This window comes from Anolis carolinensis, chromosome 5, assembly GCF_035594765.1.
Source record: "Anolis carolinensis isolate JA03-04 chromosome 5, rAnoCar3.1.pri, whole genome shotgun sequence".
Taxonomy (NCBI): domain Eukaryota; kingdom Metazoa; phylum Chordata; class Lepidosauria; order Squamata; family Dactyloidae; genus Anolis; species Anolis carolinensis.
The window spans coordinates 75,922,944-75,947,431 of NC_085845.1; the positions used below are offsets into that span (position 1 = coordinate 75,922,944).

Genomic DNA, 24,488 nt, shown 5'->3' on the forward strand with positions numbered 1-24,488 from the left:
ATTTGAGTCTACTGGGAGGAATCTGATAGCCATGCAGTGGATGGCTTTCACAGTGTTCAACCTTATTTCTCTCACAGTCAGCAACAACGTCCTATTGCACATAAGGGGGGGGGGGGGCAATGCCAGGTAGCTTGTAGAATTTATCACCAGGTGTAGGTTTGACACAACTTGGGATTATTCTGCATGTTTCATTCAGTGCTATGTTTACCGGCTTCGCATCGACAGACTTGTGCCAAACAGGATAGCCATACTCAGCAGTTGAGTAACACAAGGCCAGGGCTGACATTCTTATTAATTTTGGGTCTGCACCCCATGCACTTCCAGTAAGTTTTCTCAGGACGTTATTATGTGCAGTTACTTTGTGCTTGGTATTCATACAGTGTTTCCTAAATGTTAGTGTTCGATCTAAGGTGACACCGAGATATTTAGGATGGAAACAGTGTCCAAGCTCTTGGCCTTCCCAGGTAACTTTCAATTTCCTGTTGGCTTCATGGTTACGTAGGTGGAAATCACACACTTGAAACAATATAACACTAATAATTTAAAACAATTCAGAAGGTTGAAATTATTTTAAACTATGTGTACAGAAGATCTTAACGTAAGTTTTACTTAAGTATTTCAAAAACATCAACTTTATCAAGGTGTTCTCAATATCCAAAGGCAATTGTTTAATCCAGCAATTCCCAAATTGTGTTGGAACAAATATAAAATTTGGAAAAAAATTGAAAACTGTTTCTTGGCCCCTGATGACCACAAAAATGGACTTAGGAAGGCACACTTCAACCACCCTTGGCTTAGAAGAACAGTGAGGAACCCATGACCTTGTGGGTTTTAATGGACTATGGTTGCTACTATCGCTCATAGTTCCCAAACTGACTGAGACTGATATTGATTAAAGACCAATAATATTTGGAAGGTAATCCTTTCTTCAACCTAATCCTAGATTTCCCTGTTTATGTATTTATCGCAATGCACTGCAGTCCTGCCAATGATCTCAATGCCATAGAAAATATTGAATTTGTGTTCTACTGAGCAGATGGAAAGTGGATTCTGTTTTTCAAATACACACACTCAATTCTCCGTAATCAAAAAAGGGCAAAAATCCTGACTCACTTGGAAAACCCATTTGCAGTCCATTAATGGCAATTTATCAATTATTTAATGACAAATAACTAAAACCCACACAAAAGTCACAACCTATGTATTGTGGAGATGAATGATTCAGGCTAGAAATGGGGTATAATACTGATGATTACAACACTTGCAATGGTAGCAGGCTTACCTGTAATTATGTGCTGAGCCCATAACAGCTGTAGCTAAGCTCTCCTTGCCCACAAAACATACCTCCTTTGTCATTAAGTGTGCCTGACACTTTGCAGTCTCTGTTGGGGGCAGATGAAGGGGATTAGTTTTTTTAACAGCGTGTGTAGGTACTTTTCTTTTTTTTCTCACCCAGGTAATTGTGCTCTCCACAACTCTCCTGACGCCGCTTAACATTCTGGAGTTGCTGTTTGCCACAGACCGTCTCCAACCAGACATTGGGATCTGACAAGCAGAGGACCTGTCACAGAAGATGATCATCTCTCCACTCCAATGTCACACTCTTGCAGAACACATCAAACTTGTTCCCTTCTGTCCCTTTAGATATTCTTACAAAAATGAAATCCCCACAAATTACCCACGACCTTGATTTTGACATTACGGAAATTGCTTTGATAGCTGTCTGCAAAGTAGCTACACAAGGAGAGTACTTGGAAATCCGTTCATTTCTTTAGTGGCGTCAAATTAACATTGAGGTCCTCTTTATACAATAATGCTGCATTGAGCTGAAATCCTTTCTCTTCTGCTGACTGATATAAGTTACTCTTTCTGGCTGCTATGTAGGTGGGAAACTTTCATAGGAGTGTTGCAGAACAATTATAGAAAACTACAGCAACTTGTATTTTTAAGTGAGCTTTTCTCCAGTTTTTTTGTAGTATGTGCTTTTTAGGCCCCTTCTACGCTGCAATATAAAACCCAGATTATCTGCTTTAAACTGGATTATATGGCAGTGTAGACTCAGATAATCCAGTTCAAAGCAGATAATGTGGATTGTCTGCTTTGATAATCTGTATTATATGACAGTGTAGAAGGGGCCTCAGTTGGGTTGAGCAGGTCTTCAGAAAAAAAATACCAAGTCTACCGAAGCACCAAATATATTATTAAATGCATATGTCCTTGATGAAACATATATCTTAACGTCTTCTTCATAATCTTATTATTTGGGATATGTTGCTTCAAATATTGGGTAGATTTTCTAGTGGTAGGCATAAAATGAAAGGGGCTGACAATTGTTTTCTAACAATTCTCTATCTCCTATTAATCCAATGCAAAGTCACTCTCCCAGCTGGTGCTCTGTAAGTGCTACCCCATCTACTCAGGCCCCATCTGTATTACCATATTTTATTTATCATGTCAGAAGCAAACCGAGGATACAAGTTGTAATGTATTTGAAAATACAAAGTTAAAAAAACACAACAAGAACAACATGGCATTATACTAAATGTCCTTTGACCAATAGCTGGCCACTAGGAGTTCCTCTGGTGTTGCAATAAGAAGGTTCTCCATTGTGCATGTGGCAGGGCTCAGACTCCATTGTAAAAGGTGGTGTGTGGTTTGCTCTTCTCCACACTCTCATGTCATAGACTCCACTTTGCCATATACAATCCATAATCCTATTCAAAGCAGATATGTGAATTATCTGCTTTGATAATCTAGATTATACAGCAGTGTAGAAGAGGCCTCAGAAGATGAAAGTGTGGCTTTTGGTTGATAACTAGGCATTACAATATTATCCCAGTATGGTTGATTTCATGGGGATTGGATAGGCAAGTATCAAAATGAAGGTGTGTGATTCCTTTAGAACTGTGGTTCTCAACCTGTGGGTCCCCAGATGTTTTCGTCTTCAACTCCCAGAAATCCTAACAGTTGGTAAACTAGCTGGGATTTCTGGGAGTTGTAGGCCAAAACACCTGGGGACCCACAGGTTGAGAGCCATTGCTTTAGAAGTTTCAGAAATAAACCCTCCCAGGGGCTGGTCACTGGACCCCTAGTTTATCTGTTCAGTAACATTGAGTCCCCAGTGGCGCAGTGGATTAAACGGCTGAGCTGCTGAACTTGCTGACCAAAACGTCGGCGCTTCAAACCTGGGGGTTGGGGTGAGCTCCCGCTGTTAGCCCTAGCTTCTGCCAACCTAGCAATTTGAAAACATGCAAATGTGTGTAGATCCATAGGTCCTGCTCCGGCAGGAAGGTAACAGTGCTCCATGTAGTCATGCTGGCCACATGATCTTGGAGGTGTCTATGGACAACACCGACTCTTGGGCTTATAAATAGAGAAGAGCACGAACCCCCAGAGTCAGACACAACTAGACTTAATGTCAGGGGAAAACATTTATCTTTTAAAATTGAGTGATGAAACTACTCCTGGTCCTTAGCATTTCAAAACAAATACTTCCTACTTAGAAAACGCAGGTCAGACAAAAAGGGTTCTGTCTAGCATTCCTGATGCCCTGATTTTCTGTCTAAATGAAGCCTCCCTTTCCTAGTCCATTGAATATTATGGCCTTAGAGCTTTACTCATCCCAAAATACAGAACAATATGTTAATTATTCTGCCCCATCTCTTGCCACCAAAGGTGAACCATCTTTGAGTCCTCTGAGGATATTCCAGCCACAAATGGGAGTATTGCCAGGCTGCCTGGGGGTTTACTCAATGGAATATGAATGTGTCTTTACTTTGCATTTTCTTTCTTTCCATTTATATAAGGAGCAGATTGTAGAAAGATATAATGCCAAGGCTATGGCTAATCATTTTCTTGGAGTTTAGTTTCTGAATGACAGCGGTGAACAGCTAGGTTGGCATATGTCGTGTTTTCAAAACTAACAAGCTGGGATATTGTGTACTTTATTATTGTACATTTGATTTTACTTTAAGCAAGTAGCAATATTTTTGTTGAAGTTCGAAGTTGAGGGATATAGCTAGATACTTGCCTTTATTAGCCTAACCCAGTGGTTCTCAACCAGTGGGTCCCCAGATGTTTTGACCTTCAACTCCTAGAAATCCTAATATCTGGCAAATTGGCTGGGATTTCTGGGAGTTGTAGGCCAAAACCCCTGGGGACCCACATGTTGAGAACCACTGGTCTAACCCATTCCAGCAGCCTTTTGTTTTTGACAAAATGTTACCAAGGCCATTAACAGATGCAGGTTGTCCTTTTTAGAAAGGCTTTTCATTGTGTGGCCATCTAAATTTGACTGTAATGTGACACAGAAAAGAACAAAGGCGTACTTTGGAAACATTACTCAGAGAAAGAGAGGCACCTTTGTGTGTTTACCCATAGCGATATTCATTGGATGTGCTGTCAGTGTGCCACGTATGATAGATGGATGACAAATGAGCCAAAGCTATTTATCTAATCTGCTTAGGGAGGAAAAGCAAAAGGTAGCAGTTTCCATGGTTACCATTCCATTTCTTCCACATTGTGTTAATCGAGTCTATTTTGAGTATGTTTTTTCAAGCAAGAAATCATGCATAGCACAGAAACCATGCCTGTCACTGATGTCTTCTTGTCAAACGGTGGTGGGTTTCCTTAGATGAACCGATCTTCTGTAAGGGTGCAATGTGTTCATAGTTGGCATCACTCTGCTATGGAAGTTTTGAAGCAGAACTGTGTGGATGGATTAACTCCATCCTCCTTGAAGGAGTATTCCTTTACAGTGCTTAGTCTGACACTTAACTTGAAGTGACAAAATAGAAGAGTGCCGATTCACAAAACCATAGTATATTGCATGTCCACAGGATACTGCACCATGCGCAACTCATGCAAAACTTCCAAAGGATCTATTACCTTACATCAGTGGTTCTCAACCTATGGGTCCCAGATGCTTTGGCCTTCAACTCCCAGAAATCCTAACAGGTGACCAAAAAGTCACCTTTTTCTGGCTGCGATTTCTGGGAGTTGTAGGCCAAAATACCTGGGGACCCACAGGTTGAGAAGCACTGCCTTACATTAATAATCCCCAAAAGGCAGATTTGTGTCTTAATTGTGGCATCTCAGTGTGGTATAGCAAAAAGAGCCCTCTGCTTAAGATGGGAGATATCACTCTGTTGTTACTAATGTTACCAAGAGCAACTCAATGATGGTGTAGTACAGTGGGTCCCCAGATGTTTTGGCTTTCAACTCCCAGAAATCCTAACAGCTGGTAAACTGGCTGAAATTTCTGGGAGTTGTAGGCCAAAACACCTGAAGACCAACAGGTTGAGAATCACTGGTGTAGTATAAAGATGAGCAAAGTGTGTCCTACCGATGTTGGTCTGCGTTCATCATAATCGGTTATTCTGGAAAATATGTGGCAACACCTGGAGGGCCTCACTTTGCCCACCATTGCTCAAATATCTCCAAAAAGTACCACGTTTTTGGAACAGAGCAAAGAAAGCTACACTTTGTAATACTGGATCTCCAAAGTTATATGATTTCACAGGAGGCAAATGGAGAGAGGGGGCAAATGAGAAGTGGTTTTGCACAAGCATTCCTACAGCTGTTGTATCCTGGAAGAGGCAAGAACTAATTGAACCTCCCTGGTGGTACAGCAGGTTAAACCGCTGAGCTGCTAAAGTTGCTGACCAAAAGGTCAGCAGTTTGAATCCGGGGAGCGGGGATGAGGTCCCACTGTTAGCCCCAGCTTCTGCCAACCTAGCAGTTTAAAAACATGCAAGTGTGAGTCAATCAATAGGCATCGCTTCTGCGGGAAGGTAACTGTGTTCTACGCAGTCGTGCCGGTCACAATCTTGGAGACGTCTACAGACATCACCAGCTCTTCGGCTTAGTAATGGAGATGAGCACCATCCCCAGAGATGGACATGACTAGACTTAATGTCAAGGGGAAACCTTTACCGTTAGTGATACCACATTCACATGTATGGTCAGTGATCTAACCAACGTCTCTAAATTCTCCTGTGACTTTTTCATGCCTTTCAGCAGCATGGGCTTTGCTATCGCCATCTGATTGTTTTGACTTTGGAGCAACTGCAGATGAAAACACAGCAATCATATGAGAAAACATTGTTTAATTATGAAACAAATTTTTGAAGTTGTGTTCTATGTAAGTTGCTATCAGTAAAAAAAATAAATTACAGCTTAAAGAAAGAACATGTTTGTGTGTTATTTTTTTTTTAAAAAAAAAAGTGCACTGGGGGAATTGGGTCAGGCCAAATCCTGCCGGCTGTGTGACAAGCCCAATGATTCCGTTTTTGTACAACCACCATAACTGCAAATGACAGACGTATGCATCAGTGGGATGTTCTTCATGCACTAGCTGAAGATATGGCTCAACCAAGAAAATACCAGTTTCATAGACAATAGTGAAAGAAAAAGAGAGAGAAATCATACTAGACTGAAAGGAAAGGAAGTTATGTTCATGACCAGAGCACTGAAGTAGTATTTCACAATAATTGTGATCAATCCAATCCAAGACAAATTCAAAGATCACCCTGAAAGTAAAGTCAACACAGCATCAGATGGCCAGTCTTTGAAGCTTGATCATGACACTATTTCAGACTTTAAGAGTAAACTTTATCTGTAAAAATGTACACCAAACCACCTTTTTTTGGTACAAAATGTCTCAAAAGTACAATCACTTGCTAATGTCCAGTAGCTTTTACACTGATGGGTCTTGTTTTGCTGAATCAGTGAGAAATATGCCCCTAAACCACATAATTTAAGGCTCAAGAGAGCCTTAAATTCAATGCAAAAGGTATTTGTAACGGATGTAAACACAGGTGGTTCCCCATTAGAAAGGTCCCATTCTAAGTATCTCTGCCCTGTCCTCCACTCTCATTGAAGTGACAGAATAGAGCCGATATCAACATGATGCAAGCTCCACTACAAAAGATGAAAGTATTGTCAGTTTTGTCCAATCAGTGTTCCACTTTTAAGGTCTTGACCACTTCTTCAAGACCTTGTTCAAACGTCAGTGTTGCTCTTCCAATACACAATGTCCACACCTGTTTAAACAACATCTGAACTCTCTTGACTGTCTCTCGTTCCTCTTCGGAAGCTGTAATACCAGCAATTCATGTTCCAAAGTTGAAACTCTATGATAATGAACTGGGGAAAGAAAGAAAAAACCCTCCCATGTAGTTTGAGCTGTCACACTGACGTAACAGTCCTCACTTTGGCAGACAAGGCTTGCTTAAACCTCCTCTTGAGATCCTGCATGTTGGGCGATTTTGGTCTTGGGATGAGGGAGCTTCTTCTCTTCTCTGGTGTGCTGATGGTTTGTTGCTTGCAGACATCTTTGCACAGGCTGTGAAAGGCATTGAAGACTTCCTTATAGTTCTCGCTGACAGACACCTCATAGAAAGTACAACCCAGCATGCTAGCCATCTGAAGTCCGTGTTGGGGTTCCACCTGTTTAATATGGAGGAGGTCTGCTTTGTTGGCTACCACCACAACAGGCACTTTGTTTCCGGGGTGCAAGTGGCGTATGTGCTGGTGGAAGTGACCGAGCAGTTCATAACTCTTATAGTCTGTGATCGAAAACACTATCACAATGGCATCTGCCCAGCGAATGCATCTGTTCAGCTGCTCATTGCATTCCAGGTTGTGTCCGTGGATCTGAAAACAAGAGCAAGACAATGGGAATATTATCTGCTTGCAAAGGAAGAACTGAAAGCAACCACGTTTCAGGTTACAGCCTCTACGGGATGCCAGTGTATGAGATAACATTAATATTGCATGCTCTACAAATATTTAGTTCTTCTTCCTTCATAAAACTGATTTGTCTAGTTGCAAAGAAAGAAAGAAAAATTATTCCAAAGTTTTCCACATATTCAAGTGGAAAATTGACCCCCGTCGTACTGTATATGGAGAGGAAAGATTTTGTCGTGCCACAGAATGGGAAATTAACTGGCTAGACAGCAAGGCGGGAGTGGAGCGAGGAAAGAACAAAGGTATGAGCTGGAAAGACTAAAGTTGGAGAGTTGCCCAGTTCAAAAAGGCAAAATTTGACCTTACTCGTGTCTATACATTCAAACTTTCCACAGTATAAGATCAACTCTTAACCAATTTTAATGAGCCCAGCTGCTGGGTCTGCGAGTTTTTTGTTTCTCTTGTGTGTGTTTATGAAACTAAAGCTGATTAGGCTCCAGCAATAAAATTTCTTTCCAGATTTCCAGCGCACTTTGCTAGCACAGTAAAAACGAACTGCTCTTAACACATTAGCAACTGTTCCATTTAAGAACAGCAGCCTTCCTCAACAAGATGGTTATGTTCGAGTGGACAAAAGTTCAGTTGAAATTGTGGGTTGTTTTCTTTTACTGTCAAGGGGCTATACACAGACCGTTTGTCAAGCACGGACTGTTTACAACACTAAGTTACCAGCAACAAAAGCCTTTTCAGTGCAGCCAGAAAAACTCCATGTCTAAAGCTAGAACTGCTCTGAATGAACAGATCAACTAATGTATTTAATGTATAACATTTTAAACTATGTCTTCAGGCTTGCCATGTAAGCTGCCCTGAGTCCCTTCGTGGAGATGGAGGTGGGATACAAAAATAAAGCTAGTATTATAACTACAGTAGAGTCTTGCTTATCCAACATAAACAGGCCGGCAGAACATTGGATATGCGAAAATGTTGGATAATATGGAGAGATTAATGAAAAGCCTATTAAACGTCAAATTACGTTATGATTTTACACATTAAGCACTAAAACATCATGTTTTAAAATAAGTCTGCCACTTGTTTGGGAGCATGGCTGCACTTGTGTTGTTGTTGGGCATGTTGGCCCACTGCGCGTTGCTACCTAGAGAAGCAGCTGTGGATCCGGGTGGGAGACAGACTGCGTTCGATAATACAGAACGTTGGATGAGCGAAGGTTGGATAAGTGAGACTCTACTGGTTTTTTTCAAAAGGTATCAACGTTGAGGTGTCCTCTGAATTGGGCATCAACAAGTAGGCAAAAATGTCAACTCACCTGTACTCCAGGAGTGTCCTGGACTTGAATTGCAAACAGCTCTCCATCAATTTCAATCTGTCTGCTGTATAAATTACCTAGGAATAAAGATGTATTTGATCACAACTGAGTTCACAGACATGACTAAAATATAAATAAAAAGTTAAATTTTGGGAATTTATTGGCCTATGTCAGGCGTGGGCAAACTTCAGCCCTCCAGATGTTTTGGACTTCAACTCCCATAATTCCTGTTAGGAATTGTGGGAGTTGAAGTCCAAAACACCTGGAGGGCTAAAGTTTGCCCATGCCTGGCCTATGTTGTTCAGGTAGAAGACACACTGCCATCAACTGGGAATGCATTAAATACATTATATTTCCATTATAGACTGGCAGCACAATCCTATGTACTGCATAGGCAGAACTGGCAACCTGCATGCATTGTTAGGACTGGCAAGCAAAATGACTAATATGTGGAGGTAAGCTTCAAAGCATCAATATATAAAACGAATAGGCACAAATAGAATACATATAATTTGAATAAAAATACATTAGCTGATACTTCCAGAAGTATCCAGGCTGGCTTATAAATTTTACCTTTCTAAGCAAAATCACAACTAATGCTAAGAACAAGATAATTTATTCTCAGTCCATTTTACAGGTCACGTCCCAAAAAAGTGGAGCATATTCCATAGGTGAAAAGCTTTGCTGGTACTTATATTTTGTCCCACTGAAAGTGCTTCACTTTTGCTAGAACATGCCCACACTTTCTTTTAACAGGGCAAGATTTTGTACAGCAATAAAACACATTCCCCTCAAATCAAAGTGGTTTTTAATCATTTCAGTAGCAATTTGAGAACATACTACAAGTCACTTCTGGTGTGAGAGAATTGGCTGTCAACAGGGACGTTGCCCAGGAGGCGCCTGGATGTGTTACCATCCTGCTGGGAGGCTTGCACAACTGATTCTGGATTCATTGTCTTCCCTCTTCCCATTAATATTAACAACTCATATTTAATACAAATGCTCTTTGCTATAAATAGACTACTTTCTCCCCTTCCAGTGTGGTCAAGCAGATTCAGAGCACATGAACCAACGTCTGTAGCCTTGCCTACAGAACAAGTGACAACACCACTGAAAAAATGTAACAGGTAAGAGGCTGTATCTTGAATTAAAACAAGAAGTGGGTTCTACTGAGACTTCAGCTGGATCAACACTGCCCAGTATCCCAGAATGTGACCCCAGATTATCTGCTTTGAACTGGATTATATGAGTCTAGATATGCCAGATAATCTGGGACAATTGAAATTAGATCCTGGGATATAGTGTAGATCTAGCCTTCATCATAAATGTTTGTTCTATGGTTATATATCAGATGTGGGTTAGAACTCACTCACACACAGAAACACAACCCAAATCAAAACTTAATTTCGCAGAAATCCATTTTTCAGATTTATTCTAAAACATTGGGTGGTTGGGTGCTGTGTATTGTCTTAAGGCAGAATCACAGCTTTTGCCTTTAGACAAAAGTTCTGCCGTGTGCCGGCTGAACTGCTGACCTGAAGGTTGGGTTGCTGATCTGAAGGTTGGCCGTTCGAATCTGCGAGATGGGGTGAGTTCCCATCTGTCAGCTCTAGCTTGCGGGGTCATGAGAGAAGCCTCCCAGCAGGATGGGAACACATCTGGGCATCCCCTGGGCAACGTCTCTGTAGACAGCCAATTCTCTCACACCAGTATGTTCTCAAGTCGCTTCTGACACGATTAAAAAAAACAGCTTCTGGAAACCCCCATATCTTGGGGATTAGCTGCTTTTGGAAAACTTTCCTACCCCACCTACTCAAAGGTGCTTTCCACGGAAGGACCTTCCTTCCTTGTCTGTTTTGTTTTTCTGGAGAACACAAACTATTTTGGCACGGAAATCAAACTTATTAACATAACAACTTTGATCACCCAGAAAGATAGGGGTGGAACTATGCGAAACTGGGGCTTAATGCCACAGCCTTTAACCTAGAATTTACTTTCCTTTACTGATGTATATCTGTCAGAATGCGGAACAAGGGAAAGGTTTAAGAATAAAAGGGAGTCAGCACAACAATCTGGCTGATGGGTTGCTGTGAGTTTTCCGGGCTGTATGGCCATGTTCCAGAAGCATTCTCTCCTGACATTTCGCCCACATCTATGGCAGGCATCCTCAAAGGTTGTGAGGTCTGTTGGAAACCAGGCAAGTGGGATTTATATATCTATGGAATTTCCAGGGTGGGAGACAGAACTCTTGTCTGTTTGAGGCAGGTGTGAATGTTGCAATTGGCCACCTTGATTAGCACTGAATAACCTTTCAGTTTCAAGGTCTGGCTGTTTTCTTGACAGGGGAATCTTTTGTTGGGAGGTATTAGCTGGCCCTTATTATCTCCTGTCTGGATTCCCCTGTTTTCAGAGTGTTGTTCTTTATTTACTGTCCTGATTTTAGAGTTTTTTAAATATTGGTAGTCAACTTTTGTTCATTTTCATGGTTTCCCCCTTTCTGTTGAAATTGTCCCCATGCTGGTGGATTTCAGTGGCTTCTCTGTGTAGTCTGACATGGTGGTTGTCAGAATGGTACAGCTATTACCCTGATTGTTTCTTGTCTACGAATCACCATGTCAGACTACACAGAGAAGCCACTGAAATCCACAAGCATGGGGACAATTTCAACAGAAAGGAAGAAATCATGAAAATGAATAAAATTTATAAATAAAGAACAATACTCAGAAAACAGAGGGATTTCAGTCAGGAAACAATCAGGGTCAGATAACAAAGGATCCCTTAGGCAGGAAGCAGCCAGGCTTTGAAGCTATTCAGTGTTAATCAAGGTGGCCAACTGCAACATTCAGCACTCATAATGTGCACCTTGCTAATCCACTATTGCAACCTCATTGTTTTTAATTTGATGTTTTAATTCTGTGTTGTGTTTTTTCACCTATTGTGTATATTTTATTATTGGTTTTTGTTTTTGTCCTTTGATGTTTTATATTTTATCATTGCTTGTATTTTGATTTTGCTGTAAGCAGCCCCAAGTCCCCTTCGGGGGAGATGGAGGCGGGATATAAATAAACTTATTATTATTATTATTGGAATAGTTCCCATGTTTATCTCCTTCTTAGTTCCTTATCTGTGATTACATTCTCAGGTATCTCTTGACTTCATTCCTCAATATATGCACTTTATGGCCCAGGTTTTTATGCGCTTTTCATGTTTTTATTCAATCTATGTTTTATTGATTTGTTATTGATAAGTTTTTATCGACTCGTTTTACTTGATGTGCTTTACTATGTCTGTTATGTATGGGCTTGGCCCCATGTAAGCTGTACCGAGTCCCTTCAGGGAGATTGGTATTAAAATAAAGTCGATTATTATTATTATTATTATTATTATTATTATTATTATTATTATTATTATTATTATTATCACTTGCCTCAAACAGACAAGAGATCTTTCTCCCACCCTAGACATTTCACAGGAGAGAGTGCTTCTGGAACATAGCCATACAACCTGGAAAACTCACAGCAACCCAGTGATTCCAGCCATGAAAGCCTTTGACAACACAATCTGCCTGATTTTTTTAAACAGCAGAAGTGTTTTTCTTTGAAGATGACACTCGCACAGAATAAGACTGTTCATGAATTCTCTTTGTCCTTCAGAAGACATGATGAATGTGCAGCCAGACAGACAGTGGGGGGTTCCCGTATTTCAAAAGCAAATTCGCTAAGCGGAGCTCTATAGAATGGTTTTTCAGGGAGGGAGAAACATCAAAGCTTCATTGAAGCTTCTTCCCAGAGGTCAAAATACATCCAACTGATATACACCGAACCAAGCAGAGAAAACAGGTGTCCTTCCTTACCTGCATTGCGTTCATAGTCCCCAATGAATCGCTTTGTGAGAAATCTCACCACCAGGGCTGGAATGAAAACAGAAGAATGCAGATCAGGGAAGAAAAGGGAGAGAGAGAGAGAACCTTATCTGGCCACAACTACAATTTCCATCTAACCCCCAAAAGCATAACATCTGAACATTTATAGTTAATTCATTAATAAGGACCGGCAAATTTTTAGATTGTGATTTGTACTGCGATATTTTATATAATGTGGAAATTTAATACTTTATTTTTTTTTCAAAGGAGTGGTGGAAGAAACTCCATTTTCAATCCACCTGCCCACAACACCAACATCCTAGGCTGGATCTACACTGCCCTCTATCCCAGGATCTCATCCCAGATTTTCTGATTTGAACTGCATTATATGAGTCTCCACTGCCATATAATCTGGGATGAGAAGATAATCTGGGATCAGATCCTGGGATATAGGGCAGTGTAGAAGGGGCCCCAGAATTTGTAATTTCATGTCTGTTATTACAGTAGAGTCTCACTTATCCAACACTCGCTTATCCAACGTTCAGGATTATCCAACACATTTTTGTAGTCAATGTTTTCAATATACAGTAGAGTCTCACTTATCCAACATAAACGGGCCGGCAGAAGGTTGGATAAGCGAATATGTTGGATAATAAGGAGGCATTAAGGAAAAGCCTATTAAACATCAAATTAGGTTATGATTTTACAAATTAAGCACCAATACATCATGTTATACAACACATTTGACAGAAAAAGTAGTTCAGTACGCAGTAATGCTATGTAGTAATTACTGTATTTACGAATTTAGCACCAAAATATCATGATATATTGAAAACATTGACTGCAAAAATGCGTTGGATAATCCAGAACGTTGGATAAGCGAGTGTTGGATAAGTGAGACTCTACTGTATTGTGATATTTTGGTGCTAAATTCATAAATACAGTAATTACTACATAGCATTACTGCGTATTGAACTACTTTTTCTGTCAAATTCGTTGTATAACATGATGTTTTGGTGCTTAATTTGTAAAATCATAACCTAATTTGATGTTTAATAGGCTTTTCCCTAATCCCTCCTTATTATCCAACATATTCGCTTATCCAACGTTCTGCCGGCCCGTTTATGTTGGATAAGTGAGACTCTACTGTAATAGAATTGTTTGGTTCTGTCTCATGATGTTGTTTATAATGTTTACTATGTTTAACTTTGTTGTATGGTGTTTTTGGACAACGGAATGTTTTTTATGTTCATGTTGGAAACCGCCCAGAGTCCTCTTGAGGAGATAGAGCGGTATATAAATAAAGTTTATTACAGGATTGTTGTGTGCTTTCTGGGCTGTATAGCCATGTTCCAGAAGCATTCTATCCTGGCATTTAACCCCACTTGCCTAGTTTCCAACAACTCACAACCTCTGAGGATGCTTGCCATAGTTGTGATTGAAACGATAGGAGAGAATGCTTCTGGAACATAGCCATACAGCCCAGAAAACACACAAAAACCCTGTGATTCTGGCCATGAAAGCTAAGTTAGGAGAAGGCATCCTTTCCTATTACATGCTGTTCCCAAGAAGAACAGCTCACATAATCTTGGGTCTAGAAGTCAAGAGGATTTAATCTATCCAATGATTAGCACTGAATAGCCTAGAAGTTTCGAAGCCTGGCTGTTTCCTACCTGGGGGACAATTTCAACTGAAACCATGAAAATGAACCATGAAACCAAGAAACCATGAAAATGAACAAAATCTGGCTACCAGTATTTTAAAAAGTCTAAAATCAGGACAGTAAATAAAGAAAAACACTCTGAAAACAGGGGAATTCCATACAGGAAACAATCAGGCTAGCTAACAACTCCTAACAAAGGATTCCCCCAAGGCAGGAAGAAGACAGGCTTTGAAGCTGCAATGCTAATCAAGGTGGCCGATTGCAACATTCACACTTGCTTCTAACAAACAAGATTTCTTTCTCACACCCTGAATATTCCATAGATAAATAAGCCCCACTTGCCAGTTTCCAACAGACCTCACAACCTCTGAAGATGCCTGCCATAGATACGGGCAAAACATCAGGAGATAATGCTTCTGGAACATGGCCATACAGCCCTCCAAGGTCATGTGGCCAGCATGACTGCATGGAGCATCATTACCTTCCCATCGGAGCAGTATCTATTGATCTACTCACATTTGCATGCTTTCGAAATGCCAGGTTGGCAGAAGCTGGGGCTAACAGTGGGAGCTTAGCTGACTCTGCAGATTCGAACCGCTGACCTTTTGGTCAACAAGTTCAGCAGCAGTCTGCTGTGCCAGCAGGGGCTCCTATAGGTTTGTTCCGATGTTGAATTTGTATGTAAATTGGAACAGGTATATTTTGTAAGCCTAACTCCAGCCAAATAGATATAGATGTAGAGATAGAGATGCAGAAATAGAGATGTAGATAGAGCTATAGAGACATAGAGGCAGAGACATAGATGTAGACAGAGCTATAGAGACATAGAAGCAGAGGCATAGAGGCAGAGACATAGATGTAGATAGAGCTATATAGATGTAGAGACATAGAGGCAGACACATAGATATAGATAGAGATATAGCTTTGGATTGCATAGGGAAGGGTGAACACTCCTGTGGTATTTCTTTTGCTACCTGTGCCCCTGTTCAGAAGATTTCCCCTCACTTTCTGTCCCTGTGAGAATGTTGAAATATTGGGTTGTTGTGAATCTTCCAGGCTGTATGGCCATGTCCTAGAAGCATTCTCTCCTGACGCTTTGCCCACAACTATGGCAGGCATCCTCAGAGGTTGAGGGGTCTCAACCTCTCAACCCACAGTTGTGGGAGAAACGTCAGGAGAGAATGCTGGTGGTATTATTATTATTATTATTATTATTATTATTATTAGGCTTGTTGTGGAAACAAGGATAGGTGAGAAAGCCTCAGTGGAGACACCCTTTCCCCAGGATCACTCTTTCTGGGGTGAATTTCCCTTCTCAAAGGTACAGTAGAGTCTCACTTATCCAACACTTGCTTATCCAACGTTCTGGATTATCCAACGCATTTTTGTAGTCAATGTTTTCAATATATTGTGATATTTTGGTGCTAAATTCATAAATACAGTAATTACTACATAGCATTACTGCGTATTGAACTACTTTTTCTGCCAAATTTGTTGTCTAACATGATGTTTTGGTGCTTCATTTGTAAAATCATAACCTAATTTGATATTTAATAGGCTTTTCCTTAATGCCTCCTTATTATCCAACATATTCGCTTATCCAACATTCTGCCAGCCCGTTTATGTTGGATAAGTGAGATTCTACTGTACATTTCTCTCCCTTCCTGTTGTCTCAGCCCCATCTTTAACTATTTTTTTTCCGTGTCAGGAGCAACTTGAGTTGCTTCTGGAGCGAGAGAATTGGCCGTCTGCAAGGACGTTAACCAGGGGACGCCCGGATGTTTTGATGTTTTTACCATCCTGGTGGGAGGCTTCTCTCATGTCCCCTCATGGAGCTGGAGCTGATAGAGGGAGCTCACCCGCGCTCTCCCAGGGTGGGATTCGAACCTGGCAGCTTTCAGGTCAGCAACCCAACCTTCAAGTCACGAGGCTTTAGTCCACTACGCCATCGGGGTCTCCATCCCTAACTATGAGTAAGGCGGGCGTTTGTAACCACAACAACAACAATACTACTACTCCACGGGAAAGGTGTATGTGGATGGAAGCCCTGAGCACCCAGAAGGGAAAGAAGATAAGATACGCAAGGATCTGTGTGGAGGCTCCTTACCGGTCTTGCCCACTCCACTGGCTCCCACCACGGCGATCTTGATGAGCCGAGGCCGGCCAGCCCCGCAGCCCTCTCCGCTGGTGGCGTGGCCAGACTGTGGGTACTCCGAGATGGTCCCCATGTTCTGGATCAGGCGCATCGCAGCTGCTGCTGCAAAGCCCAAGGTGGATCGGGACGGAGAGAAATGAACAGGAGCCAGAGCAGCGTCGCCAGAGACTTCCCTGCCGCCGCGGAGCGCCGCCGGCTCTTTTCTCCCCGCTCCCGCCGGCTCCGCCTCCTCCTGCTTCCTGGGAAAGGCTTGGGCCCGCCCTCCCTCCAATAGGAACTCGCCTGCCATTCCCCCGCCTGTCTCTAGCCGCCCGCCCTTGTTGACTGACTTAGAGAAGCGTCCCTCCCACTGCAGCCCATGGGGTTGACTCCTCTGCCTCAAATGGAATCAGGTCCTGGCTGATTGGGGAGCTGAGCTGTGTCTAGCCCTGGATGGGACATTGCCAATGGTTATCAAGAACGGTAACCAGGAAATCAGAAGACGTTTACTTCTTGGGAGGAGAGCAATGGCCAACCTTGATAAAATAGTGAAGAGCAGAGACATCACACTGGCAACAAAGGTCCGCATAGTCAAAGCAGTGGTATTTCCCTTAGTAATCTATGGATATGAGAGCTGGACCATAAGGAAGGCTGAGCGAAGGAAGATAAGACACTTTTGAACTCTGGTGCTGGAGGAAAATCCTGAGAGCGTCTTGGACCGCAAGAAGATCCAACCAGTCCATCCTCCAGGAAATAATGCCCGGCTGCTCACTGGAGGGAAAGATATTAGAGGCAAAGTTGAAGTATTTTGGCCACATCATAAGAAGACAGGAAAGCTTGGCCTCACACCTCTGAGGATGCCTGCCATAGATGTGGGCGAAACGTCAGGAGAGAATACTTGTGGAACATGGCGACACAGCCCGAAAGACATACAACAACCCTGTGATCCCGGCCATGAAAGCCTTCAACAACACAAGCTTGGAAAAGATCATGATGCTGGGGAAAATGGAAGGAAAAAGGAAGAGAGGCCAACCAAGGGCGAGATGGATGGACGGTATCCTTGAAGTTACTGGCTTGACCTTGAAAGAACTGGGGGCGGCGACGGCCGACAGGAAGCTCTGGCATGGACTGGTCCATGAGGTCACAAAGAGTTGGAAACGACTATGCGACTGAGAGAGAGACCAAGAATGGTTAGGCTACTTTTCAAATCAAGGAATTAGCAAAAACACCTATGAAATCTATTGGAGTCAGGTTGGCAAGGGACCCCAGTTTCCTCAGTTTTCACCTGCTTTGTTGTTGTTTATTCGCTCAGTCACGTCCGATTTTTCGTGACCTCATAGACCAGTCCACGCCAGAGCTCCCTGTCGGCTGTTGCCACCCCCAGTTCCTTAAAGGTCGAGCCAGTCACTTCCATCCATCTCGCCCATCCATCTCTAATATCCTTCCCTCCAGTGAGCAGCCGGACATTATTTCCTGGAGGATGGACTGGTTGGATCTTCTTGCAGTCCAAGGCACTCTCAGAATTTTCCTCCAACACCACAGTTTGAAAGTGTCTATCTTCCCTTGCTCAGCCTTTCTTATGATCCAGCTCTCGCATCCATAGGTTACTATATGCAATCCACCCACCCGCCCATTCTGCACCTTAGGCTTTGCCTACCATATTTTGGAAGTTTCCACTATGTCATCTAGTGCTACTATTGCAATGTAAATCGGTAGAAAGGTAGGTAATGATAGTATGAATGATCAAAACGTGGTTTAAATAGTGCTTGCAGTTCTGGAGGGATTTTAATTTTGCTTCTCATAGGCTTTATTGCGGATTGATGACGATAAATGGAAGCTCTTACATGTGCCCACGATCCAGAGTCACCTGCAGAACAATAACATGCCACTCAGGTTTGCAGAACAAAAATACAGGAACTTTACTAATTCCAAGAGATAAAAAATAGTATTTACAATAGTCCCTCTGATCGTTAACAGAAGTCCACAATCATAAACAGTCCTTTCTCAGTCCACAAATCTGCATCAGAGAAGAATACAGTCCTGGTTCTTCTCCCTCTTTCCTCTGCGGCAAACAGGCCTTAAAATAGAAGGCCTCTCTGAGTACACTGTTCCCTTCACCGGCAGTACTCAGTCAGCACTGGGAAAAAAACTTGTCCAAACTGGTTCTGTAGCAGCAGAACAGAAACAGTATCAAATCAATAACCAGATCTTTGCAAGCTCAGCCAGTTGGCTTCATGCACTTCATTTTCTAGTTCACACACACAGCACAGTGCCTTTGCAAACCATGACAGACTTGGCATGGGGATTTGTTTAACCAGTTAAAATTCAGGAGTAAATTTGATTGGTTTTTTTACCTAAAATTTTTGGGGTGTTTTCAACTCCTAAAGCACCCCCTTGGTTATGGGCATGCTGGCTGATTGTGGAAGCTGAACTGGGTCTGGCCCTGGTTAGTCCTTGGATGGGAGATCACCAATGTTTAGCAGGAGCTGTTCAGCATGGCAATGTCTTCAGTTGTTAAACTGAACCTATTTTCTCTGATCTGTTAGGAACAGAGAATATGCCAGTGCATAAAAACAGCAGTTTCAGAAGTGTTCTTTTCTGTTGCCCAAAATATTTATTCTTTCCAATAAAACAACTTGTTTATGTCATGCACTCAAGAGATAAAAATGAAGTAGGCATTGGTAAAAATAACGTATTTGGTTTACTCACAACCTTCATGTGTTCAGCATAACACAGGTACATAGCTTATCAGTCCAGTCTCAGATATGAGATAGTTTCTCTGTGTGCCAACACAGGGCATCTTTCTTACAACCATCAAGCATTTGCTCTTAGCACTCCAAAGTCTAAGGAGTCGTCTCAGATCAAATCATGTGGTCTGCAGCCCCTCTCACAACTTCTCAGGAAACATAGAGCAAAAGAAGCTGCATACCAGAAAATACATACAAAACAGTAAGTAAGCAGAATCGTAGATTAACAAATTACTAGAAGAGGCTTGAAAAAGGTTGTAATTTCCAACATTCAGGGAGTTATCCTTAAGCGAGGCACTAGCTGTCTTCTTTTTAGCAGAGAAGACTAAAGACCATGTGAAACTACAACTCCCAGGATTCTATAATATTGATCCAGGGCAATTAAAGTGGTATCCACAGATTCAACCAACCAGGTCTCGAAAATATTTTTACAAAATCCAAAAATGAAACCTTGATTTTGTTATTTTATATAAAATATAGCCTTTTACTACATCATTGTATATAACACTATGTAACATAATTTTTGTTCCTGAGTTATAAATGTCATTTCCTAATTGGTTCTATCATAAAAACATGGAAAAAGTTTATTAAGCTGCAAAAACTTTGTTTTTGCATGACATCTTGCAGCACATTTTGTTATAGTTTTTCAATGAATATCTCATTGAGTCTTAACCAATTCAACATACTTTGTGGCAGCCACAAAAACGAAATTTCTGGAGTATAACTTTCAAAGTAAATACCACACAATTAAACAGAAAATAATGCTTTTGAACCAGGAACACAAAATCTTTCACATTTTGTTACATAGTGTAATGTTTGTTTCATTGTTCAGATTCTATGGGTTCTGGGAGACTTTCTGTAAAGTACAGTAGAGTCTCACTTATCCAACATCCGCTTATCCAACGTTTTGGATTATCCAATGCATTTTTGGAGTCAATGTTTTCAATATATCATGATATTTTGGTGCTAAATTCATAAATACAGTAATTACTATGTAGCATTACTGCATATTGAACTACTTTTTCTGTCAAATTTGTTGTATAACATGATGTTTTGGTGCTTAATTTGTAAAATCATAACCTAATTTGATGTTTAATAGGCTTCTCCTTAATCTCTCCTTATTATCCAACATATTCACTTATCCAATGTTCTGCTGGCCCGTTTATGTTGGATAAGTGAGACTCTACTGTATTCAGATTTTGGTAAATGGTGTAATGAGACTTGAGTATCGATGGATTTCAATATCCATGGAGTCCTGGAATCAAACCCAAGCAGATACTAAGGGCCCACTATAATAACAGTGTCCTACTGTAGCCATTGGAGGCACCGGTGGCATAGCGGGTTGAACCACTGAGCTGCTGAACTTGTTGACTGAAAGGTTGGCGGTTTGAATATGGGAGCAGGGTGAGCTCCCACTGTTAGCCCCAGCTTTTGCCAACCTTCAGTTTAGAAATGGAGATGAGCACCAGCATCCACAGTTGGACTCAACTAAACTTAATGTCAGGGAAAAACCATTATCTTTTCCTTTAATGTATCCATTTGCACATCCAGTGAAAGTGGCCCCAGACAACTTGTAAAAACAAGCATGAGGCATGTTGTTCTTGTTCTTGTTGCTGTTATGGACCTTTAAATCATCTCTAAGGCAAACTTATCATCAGATTTTCTTGGCAAGATTCGTTCAAAGGGGATTTGCCGTTGCCATTGCCTGAAGTTGAAAAAATATGATTTGTCTAAAGTTACCCAGTGGGTTTCCATGGTCAAGTGAGGACTTTCTCGAAGGATAAGCATAACTCGCTTGAGAGTTCGCCAGTGTTTCTGGCTCAATTCCAGTTCTGCATACATTTGCTCAGAAGACAAATCTCATTAAATGAGATTTGCATCCAAGATTTCACTCTGCATCATTTAGGTCTGTTTTATTGCTGGGCAGGAAACTGTATTATTCTGTGGCAAAGCAACACCAAACAAACAGGTATCACCTTACAGAGGAGCATGATTTATTACGGCAAAAACTAGGAACCATTTACAAAACCAAAGCATTGATGTCCATGATTGCTTATAACAAAAGGTTGACAGTTTCCATGAGTTGTGGTCAGATTATCTTCTCTCCCGAAACTAGTAGGACATTGTCACTGTATTACAAACAGGAACACAACAGCACAGCATCACTGTGCATCAGGAAGGGTGTTTCTGCTTCAAAACAGGGCAATTGCACCATGTATGCCTTGCTTACAAAATAGTGTTTTATGGTGAATGCAGTGGTGAATGTTGGGGCAAACTACCAATGCAGTGATGGTGTTAGTAGTCCAGACACAAAGGGAGACTTGCTTGTGGCCCATCTCTAGCCTATAAAGGACCACAACACATCACAACACATTGATCACAAAACTCTTAGGCCCTTTCCACACAGTTGAATAAAATCTCACATTATCTGCTTTGAACTGGAATATATGGAAGTGTGAACTCAGATAATTCAGTTCAAAGCAGAAATTGTGGGATTTTTCTGCCTTGATATTCTGGTCTATATGGCTGTGTGGAAGGGCCATGAGAGCATTGTTACACCTGTTTTATGTGAAAATCTTGTAGGTGGTTGTCATCCCTGACGAATATCTCAGCTCAACACAATAAAGTAGTCATTATAAATCATGGGGCCAATTTATATCCTTCATTTTGACTAGGTAATTAAATTACAATCTTCAGATACTGTTGTTTCATTATAAAGGGTGATATCTGTCTATCACCCTGACTTTCTTGCATTGGTTTCCCCCAAATTAATAGGCCTCATAGCACTATGTAACACAGTTTGAACATTTTTATGTTCCTGGTTTGAAAGTGTTATTTCCTGTTTAATTGTGCCATACTTACTTCAAAAGTAGTTGTTATATTCCAGAAACTTTGTTTTTGTGGCTGCCACAAACCACGTTGAATTATTTGAGACTCCATATTGAAAAACGGTCGCAAAATGTTTGGCAGGATGTCTCTCACAAACAAAGTTTTTGCAGTTTAATAAACCTTTCCCATATTTTTATGATAAAACAATTTGGAAATGACATTTATAACCCAGGAACAAAAATTGTGTTACAAAGTGTAGTAAAAACTAATCCTGCTAAACTAGTTAAAATCCTACATCCTGGTACCAATGATATTGGTTGGATGAACATGGTATTGGGATATGGGAGATGCAAGTTCAATCCCCCACTGAGCCTTGCTATTCACTGCCTGACCTTGAGCCAGTCATTCTTTCTTAGGTCTCTTCAACAATGCCATATAATCCAGATTATCAAATCAGATAATCCACATTATCCATTTTAACTGGATTATTTGAGTCTACACTGCCATATAATACAGTTCAAAGCAGTTAAACTGGATTTTATATGGCTGTGTAGAAGGGACATCAGACCAACCTACATTTTGGTGTGAGGATAAAAGAAGAGAGTGATATACATAGCAGCTGTCTGAGCATTGATGGCTGAGAGACAAAAAAAGCCATCATAAAAACCAATACTTCTGTCAAAGCCCTTCAAGTGTGTTAAAGACTTGTCTGTCTCAACCTGACAGTTATTGCAAGGCAAATGTTGCATTTACAGTATCAGCATGGAGGGATTTATCTTGCTTATGGGCTTTCTAGAAACATTTAACTGCCCCAAGGTTTTGGAATAGATGGCCCTGATGGCTGATTCAGCATGGTTGCATCATTCTGTATAATATCTGTAGCACAGCTAAATAGTTGTGGATTGAATTCATCTTAATCTTACTTAAATTCAGTCCTCTGAAATCAATGGGACCTAAATCAGTTGTAACTAACAAAGTACAATTGATTTTAGCAATGTGATACAGTTACACTTTGGACTCCAGCTTACATGTCCAACCTGGCTGGGGATTCTGGTAATTATCATCCAAAGTCTTAGCTCTCCAAGATTTGGGCTTTACTGGATTTATTTTCAGTATGATCAAGTCTGGATCTAACTCTATATATTATGACCTATCCATGGGACTGGAGCCCCCGTGATGTGGCGGATTAAACCACTGAGCTGCTGAACTGCTGACCAAAAGGCCGGCAGTTCGAAACTGGGGAGCAGAGTGAGCTCCCACTGTTAACTCCAGTTTCTGCCAACCTAGCAGTTCAAAAACAACCAAATATGAGTAGATCAATAGGTACCACTCCAGCAGGAACGTAACAGCGCTCCATGCAGTCATGCCAGCCACATACCTTGGAGGCGTTGACGGACAACACTGGCTCTTTGACTTAGAAATGGAGATGAACACTAACCCCCAGAATCGGACACAACTAGACTTAATATCAGGAGGAAACCTTTACTTTATCCTTGGGACCAATGCCCAATGTTTCATCTACCCCTGCCGCATGCACAAAGGAGGGCCTTCTTATAGCAACACCAAAGGCACTCCATGTGCCTAGGTTCTGGTCAAAATAAATTTAATATAATGCCAAGTTTTAAATTTGTTTGTGTTTTTAAATATATTACAACTTTACCCTTGGTTTGCTTCTGATACAATACATAAATCAATGCAGAGTTGCCTGAACCCTTAAAAAGATTAGCAAGAGAACCAAATGACGGCGTGGTTAGTCAGAATCGCGTCTTTCATCTATCTCTGTTGATCCTAGATTTCAGCAGGCAAGCCATGTGAATGGACTACGCAGATGTAGTCTGCTTGTGTCTCCCTGTTGCTTTTGGACTCTGCTGACAACCTGTGACATTCAATGTAAATAAACATAGATAAGAGAGTCAAAGCTATGTCCATGTGTGTGCTTCCCATCTCTCTTTGGAAGGGATCAGTTAACTGTGGGCTGAAGCTACTTCTTGACAGACTTTTGTGTCTGCTGCTTTAAGAGAAACCATCTCAGAACAAAAGAAAGAAGGGAGCCAGAAAAAGTGGGGGTGGAGGGGGAGAAATTAAATACAAAAGGAAAACAACTTTCTTTGAACTGGAGAAGATCAGCTGGCTGCCAGGACACAAAGTTATTGTGCAAGATCGGATCTTCCTTATGAGATGGGGGAAGAAAAAGGTTGGGAGCCATGCAAAACAAGCAGATGTAAAAAAAACTAGTCGGC

The 24,488-nt window shown here is 41.2% G+C and overlaps 2 protein-coding genes across 2 annotated transcripts in view; one reads left to right on the top strand and one right to left on the bottom strand.

Annotated features, from left to right (window-relative positions):
* Window positions 1–6,189, top strand: part of scfd2 (sec1 family domain containing 2) — a 202,281-nt gene extending 196,092 nt beyond the window's left edge. The window contains exon 9 of the mRNA XM_062981594.1: window positions 1,457–6,189. Within this exon, the coding sequence (XP_062837664.1) occupies window positions 1,457–1,549 (93 nt within the window). The 3' untranslated portion in view covers window positions 1,550–6,189. The remainder of the gene's footprint in view (window positions 1–1,456) is intronic.
* On the bottom strand, window positions 6,088–16,913 carry rasl11b (RAS like family 11 member B). The gene is made up of 4 exons (XM_008117625.3): window positions 16,646–16,913; window positions 12,867–12,923; window positions 9,014–9,090; window positions 6,088–7,656 (listed from the first exon to the last, which is right to left on the bottom strand). The coding sequence occupies exons 1-4, from the start codon at window positions 16,782–16,784 to the stop codon at window positions 7,189–7,191; spliced, it is 741 nt and encodes a 246-aa protein (XP_008115832.2). The 5' UTR covers window positions 16,785–16,913; the 3' UTR covers window positions 6,088–7,188.
* Window positions 16,914–24,488: the final 7,575 nt, after the last annotated feature.